The 12,842-nt window shown below is 43.5% G+C and overlaps 1 protein-coding gene across 2 annotated transcripts in view; it reads left to right on the forward strand.

The window, feature by feature from the left end:
- THOP1 (thimet oligopeptidase 1) overlaps positions 1-12,842 on the forward strand; it is a 182,877-nt gene that overhangs the window by 68,504 nt on the left and 101,531 nt on the right. Inside the window, exons 2-3 of one of the 2 annotated variants that reach the window (XM_073685650.1) lie at positions 5,102-5,181; positions 9,988-10,188. In XM_073685650.1, coding sequence (XP_073541751.1) covers positions 9,996-10,188 — 193 coding nt within the window. In that variant the 5' untranslated portion in view covers positions 5,102-5,181; positions 9,988-9,995. The remainder of the gene's footprint in view (positions 1-5,101; positions 5,182-9,987; positions 10,189-12,842) is intronic. The other variant, XM_073685640.1, reaches the window with a different exon arrangement.

The raw sequence follows: 12,842 nt of genomic DNA on the forward strand, positions 1-12,842 counted from the left end.
TTGTCCTGACAGCAGAGGGGATGCTAGAGAGCAAAACCAAGAAAATTTCTGTTTGTTGACAGTGGAGCCGGAGTCAGCATGGTTGATGCTGAATTTGTGAAAACTCATGGGCTTGTTAGCCAAGCCTATTCCCATCTTCTACATCGACTCAGCGCCACTTGCACAGAAAGCACTAACCCAGATTGTACATAATGTATAACTGAGGGTGGGGTCAGTTCATAGTGAGATAATCCCTTGCTATGTCCTGGTCGGTCTTCCCACCCCAATTGTTTTGGGTCTTCCATGGTTGGTGAAACATAATCTGATGGTGGATCATTGAATGGGGAGATAACTGCCATGAGAACTGTTTAGACATTTCCCTTGCTACATTCTTAACAGAAATATTACCTGCTTTCTTGTCTGGTTTTGAGAACGTTTTTTTCTTAGAGGGGGTGTCAGGATTTGCCTCATCATGCATATGACTGTTCTATTAACCTGACCCCCGGAGCTAAACTACCAAAGTCCTGACTGTATAATCTTTCTGGCCCCGAGGGACGAGTCATGAAGGATTTCATTGGGGAAAGTCTGGAGAAGGAACACATCAGGCCCTGATCTTTGCCCGTGGCTGCTGGGTTCTTGTTCGTGAAGAGAAAAGATGGCGGCCTACGTCCCTGTTTAGATTTCCGGGAATTAAATCAAATTACCGTCCGAGATCCATACCCTCTTCCTCGGATTCCATGTTTGTTTAGCCAGGTTATTGGCGCTAGGGTGTACTCTAAGTTGGATTTAAGGGGAGTCTACAATCTGGTTAGAATCGGAGATGGAGATGAATGGAAAACAGCGTTCAATACCCCTGAAGGGCATTTTGAGAGTCTGGTTATATCTTCTGGTTTGACCAATGCACCTGCGGTGTTCCAGCATTTCATAAATGATATTTTCCATCATTTGGTGGGGAGGTTTGTGGTTGTCTATCTGGACGATATTTTGGTTTACTCACCTGATTTTGAGACACATCGGGGGCATGTTAAGCAGGTGCTCCAGATATTAAGTGATAACAAACTTTATGCCAAACTGGAAAAATGTGTTTTCGCTGTTCAGGAAGTCCAGTTTTTTCGGTACTTGTCATCTTTTTGTTTTCGGATGGATCAGGAGAAGATCCGTGCAGTCCTTGATTGGGACTGTCCCGAGAACCTGAAGGCTCTATAACATTTTCTGGGCTTTACTAATTTTTACCAGAAATTCATCCAGAATTACTCAGTAATCATGAAACCCCTTACTGACATGACTAGTAAGGGTTCTGATTTTTCCAAATGGTCGGAGGCCTCCCTCCAGGCTATTACTTCCTTAAAGAATTGTTTTGCCACGGCACCTATATTCAGTCAACACGATGTTTCCCAACCCTTTATTATGGAAGTTGATGCGTCGGATGTGGGGGTTGGGGCTGTGTTTTCTTGGGGTCCGTCCCCTGGTAAATTGGGTCCATGCGCTTTCTTTTCTAAAAAATTGTCTTAGGCTGAGTGAAATTATGACGTTGGTGATGGGTAACTTTTGGCGATCAAATGGGTTTTTGAATAATGGTGACATTGGTTGGAGGGGGCTATCCATCCTATTAGTTATTACTGACCATAAGAACCTGTCAGATATCCAGTCAGCTAAACGTCTCAACCCTAGGCAAGCCAGATGGTCCCTGTTTTTTTTTTTACTAGGTTCAATTTTGTTGTCACTTTTCGTCCAGGAGTCAAAAAATGTAAATTCTGATGCTTTGTCCCTGAGCTTCACTGGTGGTGGTGACCATGAGAAACCTGCCCCGATATTACAGAAAGGGGTAGTCATTTTGGCACTGTATCCTGAACTGGAGGGTGAGGTGTTGGAGGCTCAGGGCGACGCCCCTGCCTCCTGCCCTTCAGGAAGGCTGTTTGTACCATCTAACCTGCACCGCAAAGTAATTAAGGAACGTCACAACTCTGTGCTTGCTGGTCATCCAGGTGGTAAGGCAACCGCGGACCTCCTTTCTCTTCGTTTTTGGTGGCCGGGGTTGCATCTGGATTTAATTGAACATGTATCTGCTTGTAGCATTCGCGCGCTTTCTAAAGTATCGCATACCCATCCGTCTGGTACTCTTCTTCAGCTACCGATCACTAGTAGGCCATGGACACACTTGTCCATGGATTTTTATTACTGACCTATTGGTTTCTGCAGGCAAAACGGTGGTGTTGGTGGTTGTAGATGGCACTCCCTGGTAAAAGATCACTGCTGAAAACATAACCGGGAGAGAAAAATGTGTCTTGCTTTACAGGTGATTTGCGCATGCGTGCAGGGGAGGGGGGGGGGGGGGGACATTGTAAATCACAAAATAGGTGGAGATTTATTCCCGTCCCCGGACCACAAGAATAGGAAAACAGATTGAATAAAAAGCAATTTCAAAGCAACCAGACCTCTAATATGAGGTATCCAGGTAGGTATAGATTTACATTTCTATCACCTGTATGCCCATATTAGAAATCCGATAAGTACCAGGGGGTGACAGATTCCCTTTAAATAATCAAGCTTTAAAATAATACTTCACTTCTGTCAGTATTAACCTCTTCAGATATTTATTCATTTTTTTCCTTATTGTAATTATTGCTATATTCCACAGCTCTTCTGGGGTGTGCTTGTGGTACTCTCCTTTCTAGAATCTGCTCAGGTTGTCTCCGTTACTGGGCAGATCTGGGATATGTGACTGGATTGATGGAGAGCAGTCTGAGCGGGAAGATATGAGCTTTTATAAAGCTCATCTCACGGTCCAGTCAGCTGTTCGCCGTGTGAAGAAGCATCCCTCCCAATATCTAAAAAAAAAACATGAGTTTTTTATTTGGAAAACATAAACCCTACACTTTTAGACCACAGGCTGAACAGATCTGATTTAAGATTTTCGCATTGACAGTGTTTTTATATAGGTTTTTGTTTTTTTTAAAGGGGTTTTCCCATGAACAAAAGTTCATTTTAATCAATAGATCTTGGAATAATAATAATTTCCACAAGGATTCTTTTTGTGAGATAAAACATTTCACTGCCTGTTTTTAAAAAAATGTTTTACTTCAAAGAAAGAATCTACTGCGCTACCCGGCCGTCCTGTCTGTATACTCTTTTGCTTCCTCCCCTGCCCAGGAGCTGTAGTATGATCAGACCATGTTCCTGTACGGTCAGACACAGCCATTACACAGGACATAGCAGGGGCACATTTATAAGATTATCTCAGCACAGGAACATTTTATTTAAACAAATCCAATTGTGGAACTTATTATCATTCCAAGATCTATTGATTAAAATCAACTTTTGTTCGTGGGAAAACCCCTTTAAGTATTATCCTGACTTGAATTTTGGCACAGATGTGGTTAGGAGCTTAGAAGGCATATGTGAATTTTTTGTAAATTTAATATTATATTGTTTTTTCGGAAATGCGTTTTGAAATTTTGCGTTTGATTCCGCATGGGTAAAATATTAACAAAGATACTCTTGTTACATATACGTTGAAAGCCTGTACTGTTCTGAGTTGAATGGTGTTTTTCCCATTTCTCTATCTTGTTTCTTGCCTGAGCTATGAGGAGAAACGTAAAGGCATGCAACACAGGAATTCACATTTTTTCCCAACTTAGAAAATTAATTATAAACAAACTAAACTTTTATATAATTTTTCTTTCCCTCACATTTTACATCCTCTAACACAGTATTACCAAAGAACAAATTCTCAAAAGAATTAAAAATATAGTGGTAATTTTCATTGGTTCACTTGACATGGAATAGCCCTGTTGCGGATGTCACAGCCCCCCCTCACATGGTTTGATGGTCATCAGACCCCAACACACAGCCTCCCCCACACAGAGTGATGGTACCCATATCCCCCCACAGAAAGTAATGATGGTCCTCACAGCCAGCCACACACGATATGACTGTCCTCATAACGCCCAACACATGCTATAATGTTTTTTCCAGGCCCCTAAACACATATGATCCCCCACAACACCTCAGACAGTATTATGGTCCCCACAACACCACAGACAATATTGTGGTCCCCACAACCCCCCTATATATAAGCCCCCGCACACCCACCCCACCTTCATATACCTATGAGCCCACATATACAAAAAAATACTCACCTTGCTGCCAATCCCACGATACTCTGCTCCTTTCTTTCCTGTGTTCACCAACATTCTGCACAGTGGACGCGATGTAGTGACATCATTGCATCTGCTGTCACAGTTGCTTGCGCCGAATAGTGAGAGGAGCCAGCGGATCTCTTCTCCAAAATATTCACGCCGGCAGGGTTGCCTCCTCCACTATATATAGGATGCCGGTAGGGTTGCCAACTTGACTTTTTATTTTTTTCTGGACAGATTATCAAAAAATCAGACAAGCAAAAAAATTTTATGGACACAATGAAAAATCATTGACTGTAAATGATACATATCTACAGTCCATAATTCTGATATGAAGACAATAGCTGCATTCATTGTAAAATGATGAAAATTAGTCAAAATTATCCACAGAAGTTTCTTCAGCTTAAAAACAAAAAAAAAAAAATCACGGACACCTTTTTTTTTTTTTTTTCTTGTGGACTGGGCAAAAAATTGCCATATTTTTATACACTGTTCTGGAATTTCTGTGCGGTTGACAACTATGACCACTGTCATTTTTGGCTATCTTAAGTCCACGAGCCAGACAGGAACAACAGAGGGCCGGATGTGGCCTGCGCGCTGCACTTTGCCCAGGTCTAATATATACTATGTACATAGGTGTTAGTTACTGCAAATTATGTCCTCCTTCTTGGCTAAAAATACTACTCAAAATTGCTAAGAGGAGTGTATTTAACTCTCTGTAATATATGTAGTGTAACATCTGCCAGAGCTTGTTGTATGGAGCAGTGGGGGCACCAGCAGTCAGACCCTCAGTAACTGATGGGCCTTTAATAAATAAGTAAAAAAAATGTTGTCCTACATAACTTCTACAACTGAACAGTCTGTATGGGCCACAGAGAATGGCAAGTGGCCACAGAGGGCCAAGAAACACTGCTGGGACCAAATAAGTTGGTTACATAAGCGATAATCATGTTTTTATTTATTTTTTTTAATCTGTCTTACAGTCCAAAAATTACGATAAATGCTGCTGAGGCCAGGAAAGAAATGGTCAGCGAGATCTGAATTATTTAGTGCGGGTCTACTGGTGAGGACTTTGCTGCAGATCATTTCCCCGACAAATTGCAATCTGTTAACATACCCCAAGCTTTAGAAATATAGAAATGAAAATTCAACTTGTAGTTCTCAAACAGTTTTATTAAAACACATACGTAAATATGTCTAACAAAAATGAAAAAGATAAATATATTTATACATACAAGTTCTTTCCAAAACAATACGTAGAACTAAGCCACGTTAGAGATGTGTATTTTTTTTTTCATCGTTACTCAAGTGACATCACACCCCACCAACCAGCAGCCCCACGCAACTGACATCGCCCTCTTACCTGTGCAGACCAACTCCCCTACATGCAGTCCCATGCATGTGAAATCAATCCCTTCCCTGCACAGCCCACCCCACCACATGCAGCCACACTCAAGTTACATCACCCACTACCCCGAGCAGTGGTCCGGCATACATTCCCACACAAGTGACATTACCCCCATTCACCACACAGACTTCCAGCATGCAGCCCCATGTGATTGACTTAATCCCTTTCCCTTTGCAGCCTCCCAGCATGTAACTCAACGCAGCACCGTCATGCATCAGTACCCCAGCATGCAGCCCCATGAAAGTAACATCTCCACCAACCCGGCACAGCACCCCATGAGTGACATCACTTCCTTGCATGTACAGCCCCCAGCATGCAGTCCCATGCGAGTGACATTAGCCCCTTCACTATGCAGCCCCATGTGAGTAGCATCACTCCCTTCATCGCGCAGCCCCACCTTGCATGCAGCATCACAAGAGTGATATTACCCACTTCCCGACACAGCCACAAGGGAGTTACTTCACCCCTTCCCCTTGCAGCCACACAGCATCACCACCCCCTCCTCTTCATGACCCCCTTCTCCACACAGCTCCTCCTCATCATCTCCCCTTCTGCACACAGCTCCTCATCATCTCCCCTTCTGCACACAGCTCCTCATCATCTCCCCTTCTGCACACAGCTCCTCATCATCTCCCCTTCTGCACACAGCTCCTGATCATCTCCCCTTCTGCACACAGCTCCTGATCATCTCCCCTTCTGCACACAGCTCCTCATCATCTCCCCTTCTCCACACAGCTCCTCATCATCTCCCCTTCTCCCCACAGCTCCTCATCATCTCCCCTTCTGCACACAGCTCCTCATCATCTCCCCTTCTGCACACAGCTCCTCATCATCTCCCCTTCTCCACACAGCTCCTCATCATCTCCCCTTCTCCACACAGCTCCTCATCATCTCCCCTTCTCCACACAGCTCCTCATCATCTCCCCTTCTCCACACAGCTCCTCATCATCTCCCCTTCTCCACACAGCTCCTCATCATCTCCCCTTCTCCACACAGCTCCTCATCATCTCCCTTTTCTCCGCACAGCCCCTCATCATTATCATCTCCCTTTTCTCCGCACAGACCCCCTCATCATTATCATCTCCCTTTTCTCCGCACAGACCCCCTCATCATTATCATCATCATCTCCCTTTATTCCGCACAGACCCCCTCATCATCTCCCTTTTCTCCGCACAGACCCCCTCATCATTATCATCTCCCTTTATTCCGCACAGACCCCCTCATCATTATCATCTCCCTTTATTCCGCACAGACCCCCTCATCATTATCATATCCCTTTATTCCGCACAGACCCCCTCATCATCATCATCTCCCTTTATTCCGCACAGACCCCCTCATCATCATCATCTCCCTTTATTCCGCACAGACCCCCTCATCATTATCATCTCCCTTTATTCCGCACAGACCCCCTCATCATCATCATCTCCCTTTTCTCCGCACAGACCCCCTCATCATCATCATCTCCCTTTATTCCGCACAGACCCCCTCATCATCATCTCCCTTTATTCCGCACAGACCCCCTCATCATCATCATCTCCCTTTTCTCCGCACAGACCCCCTCATCATCATCATCTCCCTTTATTACGCACAGACCCCCTCATCATCTCCCTTTATTACGCACAGACCCCCTCATCATCTCCCTTTATTACGCACAGACCCCCTCATCATCATCATCTCCCTTTATTACGCACAGACCCCCTCATCATCATCATCTCCCTTTATTACGCACAGACCCCCTCATCATCATCATCTCCCTTTATTACGCACAGACCCTCTCATCATCATCATCTCCCTTTATTACGCACAGACCCCCTCATCATCATCTCCCTTTATTACGCACAGACCCCCTCATCATCATCATCTCCCTTTATTCCGCAGAGACCCCCTCATCATCATCATCATCTCCCTTTATTCCGCACAGACCCCCTCATCATCATCTCCCTTTTCTCCGCACAGACCCCCTCATCGTCATCATCTCCCTTTATTCCGCACAGACCCCCTCATCATCATCTCCCTTTTCTCCGCACAGACCCCCTAATCATTATCATCTCCCTTTATTCCGCACAGACCCCCTCATCATCATCTCCCTTTCTTCCGCACAGACCCCCTCATCATCATCTCCCTTTATTCCGCACAGACCCCCTCATCATCATCTCCCTTTATTCCGCACAGACCCCCTCATCATCATCTCCCTTTTCTCCGCACCGACCCCCTCATCATTATCATCTCCCTTTTCTCCGCACAGACCCCCTCATCATTATTCCCTTCCCTATGCAGCCCTACTTAAGTAACATCAAACCTTTCCCTGTGAAAGCACCCCCCCCAATAAGCAGCCCCATACAAGTAGCAGCGTCCATTTCCATGTGCAGCCCTCCAACATGCAGCCCCATATAGTAATGCCATACAGTTATATGAAAAAGTTTGGGCACCCCTATTAATCTTAAGCTTAATGTTTTATAAAAATTGGTGTTTTTTGCAACAGCTATTTCAGTTTGATATATGTAATAACTGTTGGACACAATAATGTTTCTGCCTTGAAATGAGGTTTATTGTACTAACAGAAAATGTGCAATCGGCATTCAAACAAAATTTGACAGGTGCATAAGTATGGGCACCCTTATCATTTTCTTGTTTTAAATACTACCTACTTTTTACTGACTTACTAAAGCACTTTTTTTGGTTTTGTAACCTCATTGAGCTTTGAACTTCATAGCCAGGTGTATGCAATCATGAGAAAAGCTACTTAAAGTGGCCACTTGCAAGTTGTTCTCCTGTTTGAATCTCCTCTGAAGAGTGGCATCATGGGCTCCTCAAAACAACTGTCAAATGATCTGAAAACAAAGATTATTCAACATAGTTGTTCAGGGGAAGGATACAAAAAGCTGTCTCAAAGATTTAACCTGTCAGTTTCCACTGTGAGGAACATAGGAAGGAAATGGAAGAACACAGGGACAGTTCATGTTAAGGCCAGAAGTGGCAGGCCAAGAAAAACATCAGAAAGGCAGAGAAGAAGAATGGTGAGATCAGTCAAGGACAATCCTCAGACCACCTCCAGAGAGCTGCAGCATCAACTTGCTGCAGATGGTGTCACTGTGCATCGGTCAACTATACAACGCACTTTGCACAAGGAGAAGCTGTATGGGAGAGTGATGTGAAAGAAGCCGTTTCTGCAAGCACGCCACAAACAGAGTCGGCTGAGGTATGCAAAAGCACATTTGGAGAAGCCAATTTCTTTTTGGAAGAAGGTCCTGTGGACTGATGAAACCAAGATTGAGTTGTTTGGTCATACAAAAAGGCGTTATGCATGGCGGCAAAAAAACACAGCATTCCAAGAAAAACACTTGCTACCCACAATAAAATTTGGTGGAGGTTCCATCATGCTTTGGGGCTGTGTGGCCAATGCCGGCACCGGGAATCTTGTTAAAGTTGAGGGACGCATGGATTCCACTCAGTATCAGCAGATTCTTGACAATAATGTTCAAGAATCAGTGACAAAGTTGAAGTTACGCAGGGGATGGATCTTTCAGTAAAACAATGATCCAAAACACCGCTCCAAATCTACTCAGGCATTCATGCAGAGTAACAATTACAATGTTCTGGAATGGCCATCCCAGTCCCCAGACCTGAATATCATTGAACATCAGTGGGATCATTTGAAGAGGGCTGTCCATGCTCGGCGACCATCAAACTTAACTGAACTGGAATTGTTTTGTAAAGAGGAATGGTCAAAAATACCTTCATCCAGGAACTCATTAAAAGCTACAGGAAGCGACTAGAGGCTGTTATTTTTGCAAAAGGAGGATCTACTAAATATTAATGTCACTTTTCTGGTGAGGTGCCCATACTTATGCACCTGTCAAATTTTGTTTGAATGCAGATTGCACATTTTCTGTTAGTACAATAAACCTCATTTCAAGGCTGAAACATTACTGTGTCCAACAGTTATTACATATATCAAACTGAAAGAGCTGTTGCAAAAACACCAATTTTTATAAAACATTAAGCTTAAGATTAATAGGGGTGCCCAAACTTTTTCATATAACTGTACATGATTGTTTGTTCCAAAATATATCTTCAGAGCACTCACACTGAGTCCTATGTCCTCATTCCCATCTGCACACAGCTCCATGATGCAGAGCTTAGTCCTCTAAAGCAGCCTCAGCAGAACGCTGCTTCCTGCTATTGGCTCTTCATTGGACTGAAGGAGGCCCCGCCCCTTCCGATGACCTCATTCCCTCAAAAAATCAACTCCATTCTAGACGCTACCATAGCAGCCGCCTACCTGATGGTCTCCTCTAGCACTTTCTTTTGTCTTCATCTGTTAGTTTTCAGGTCAAATCTGTCTTTTCCTTGATGTGCTGCCCGAATCCTTGTTCTTCCCAGAAGAAGACAATAGCCACAGATGCCTCTTCACCGCAGGAATGGAGGGATGAGACCTGACTGAATTTTCTCTTTCTTTAGATCATACGATGGAACTGCCTCCTAAGAAGGAAGAGAACCGACTCCGTTGGGATCTAACGCCAGAACAAATTCGCTCAATGGCCACCAAGCTTATTGAGAAAACTAAGCGTGTGTATGACGGTGTGGGCGGCCTGGAGAGGGACCATGTGACCTATGAGAACACGCTGAAGGCGCTGGCTGACGTGGAGGTGGAATATGCAGGTGAGCTGCTAACCGGCCGAAGAGGAGCCCTGACCCCAGGGACACAGTTCCCTTCTCTTGGTTTGGGAGCAATTTTTGAACAACGCGTGTTTTATTTTTTCCATCAATGTAGCAGCTATATGAGGGGTTTTTTTGTTTTGTTTTTTGCTAGATAAGTTTGTATTTTTAAATGCACATTTTTTTTTCTTGATTATTTTTAATTATTTCTTGAAGGAATGGGGAAGAACTAAGTCTACCATTTTTCTTCCAAGTTATGAAATATTTTGCCATTGACTGGCATAAATAACATGTTGAGATGAATCTATGGAAAGTTGTCTTATTTCATCCATTTTGTCATGTGTTCTATCCATGCGGTGGTTGGTTTTTTTTTTTTTGCATCCTTATCTTGCAAGACCAAATACAGTTTCCTATTTTAATAATTGCAATGTATTCATACAAATCCAATGTAATATGATAGATCTGTATGGGATCCGTGTTTTTTTATTTTTTTTCTGCACCCGTGGATTTATATTAGTGAGTTTCATGCAGAATACGGAAGAGGTCAGTGTATGCTGCAGTTTCTTTTATTTTCAAAAGAGCCCTTAGTCTGTGTGACAATGCTAATCGGAATAGCTCTATTAAATAAGACTGATCGGAGGGCTATCTAATTCTTAACAAGGACCTCACACATCGCTATAATACGCCCATCTCAACAAGCCCTTATTCTGATTGTCCAGTTAGTGATATCTCTACGCTTAAGATGACACCATGTAGTGGATAGTGTTTTTTAAGACTAACTCTAACAAGTTTATTTGGTACAGAGCACAGTCAGACGGGCGTATAACCCAGACGACCATTGCATTGCAGTGCACAGACTGACCAGCAGCTTTCCTGACCCAGCCGTGACAGCAGCATAGAAGTACATGCTGTCATGCTCGGGTAAGGAGAGCCATCGGCCAGTCCGAGCATTGCGATGGGATTGCAGTCCATGTTACTGTGCCCTTAATGTCACTATATTTTGAAGGGACTCTGTCAGCATAAACACAAAAACAAGACAAAATGCCAGGGAACAGGGATAAGTCACACATCAGTCAGCACTGACTGAGCGTCTGGAGAGAAGGATTGATTGCCTCTCCAGTTCCCCTGATGAACCCTGGAGAGTACCAGGGAGAAACGCGTTGGGACGAGATATGAGGGATCATCAATGATAAGTGTTGTTCCCTATCTATTTATATGATATCAGACTGTTTTTGCATTTGGGACATGATATGAGGGACATGATATGAGGGACTATCTATGATAAGTGCTAAGTCCCTGTATTTTCTGAGATAGGATATTAGGAATCACTAATGATTTGTGTTATTTCTTTGATATCTATGAGATGTGACATAATGCATTACCAATGATAAATGCTATTCCTTACTAAATGATATTGAGATTGTTATAATGCATTTAGAATTGGTCATTTGTTTTGCTTGTATGTGTTACAGTCTCTATCACATTCTGGCTCTGACAATTTAGAACGACATAGAGCGGGATGCACATGTGATACCGGTCTGTGGGCATTACTTCTGGGGATTAGTCTCATATATAACAGAACCTGCTTTATTAGCTTTGGTTATTTAGTATATGCTGGCTTGTGTATGAATGTAATAAACCAGCTATCTTGAGACAAATCTTACCTTCTAAAAATTCCCAGGGCTATTATTATTGTCGCAATATACAGACTTGGGTCTCTTTAAATGCATATCTATGATGAATTGTCGGCTTCTTAATCTGTACGTTCACTTTTCTCTATCTTTTATTCACGATTGTGGTTTTTTAAATATAAAGATAGATATTTACCAGGGATATTAGGGACACCGACGTTGAGCGGGGGCGCCACGGAGCAAAAATTAGGGTGCCAACCTCCGCTGTCAGGAAGGGAGAGAATTTAGGGACAGATAGAGCCCGTAATCCTTCCTGACTGATGTGTGACTTATCCCTGTTCTCTGGCATTTTGTCTTGTTTTTGTGTTTGTTGTTGTGGTGACTATTGAGTCCTTTTTAACATATTCAAATAAAAGTTATATTTTAGGGGTCTAATCTCCTGTTGGTTGTCTAGTTTTGTAATTGGGCCCCGCTTATACATTCCTTGTTCAGGTGTTTACTCTGTCAGCATAGAATGACTGACTGTTAGGGTTGAGCGAGTATGTTCTGTCCGAGTATGCTCGGGCCGAGCTCCGAGTATTTACAGCTGCTCGGTGATGTGTTTGAATCGCTCCCGTGTGGGTGATTTGCGACTGTGTGACAGCTTTATTACATGTGAGGAATGTGTAAGAAATAGACATTCCTCCCATGTAATAAAGCTGTCACAGTTGCAAATCATGCACACGGGAGCGATTCAAACATATCACCGAGCAGCAGTAAATACTCGGAGCTCGGCCCGAGCATACTCGCCGAAAGGATTAACAGAACATACTCGCTCAACACTACTGACTGTTCAAACAAAGTCCTGCCACTCGGAGCCCTATGGCAGGGCCAATCATCTAAATACACCTTCCCACCTGCTTGTTTTCCCTCTATATTCTCCCCCTTATTTTCTTCACAGCTCTGGCTACATATAGGCAGAGATGGAGGGACAACAAGCAGGTAGGAAGGCGTATGTACATGATTGGCCCAGCCATGAAGCACCGA

The sequence above is a fragment of the Phyllobates terribilis genome, unplaced genomic scaffold (genome assembly GCF_046119375.1).
Source record: "Phyllobates terribilis strain yellow unplaced genomic scaffold, ASM4611937v1 Scaffold_1__5_contigs__length_1240528914, whole genome shotgun sequence".
In the NCBI taxonomy this organism is placed as follows: Eukaryota; Metazoa; Chordata; class Amphibia; order Anura; family Dendrobatidae; genus Phyllobates; species Phyllobates terribilis.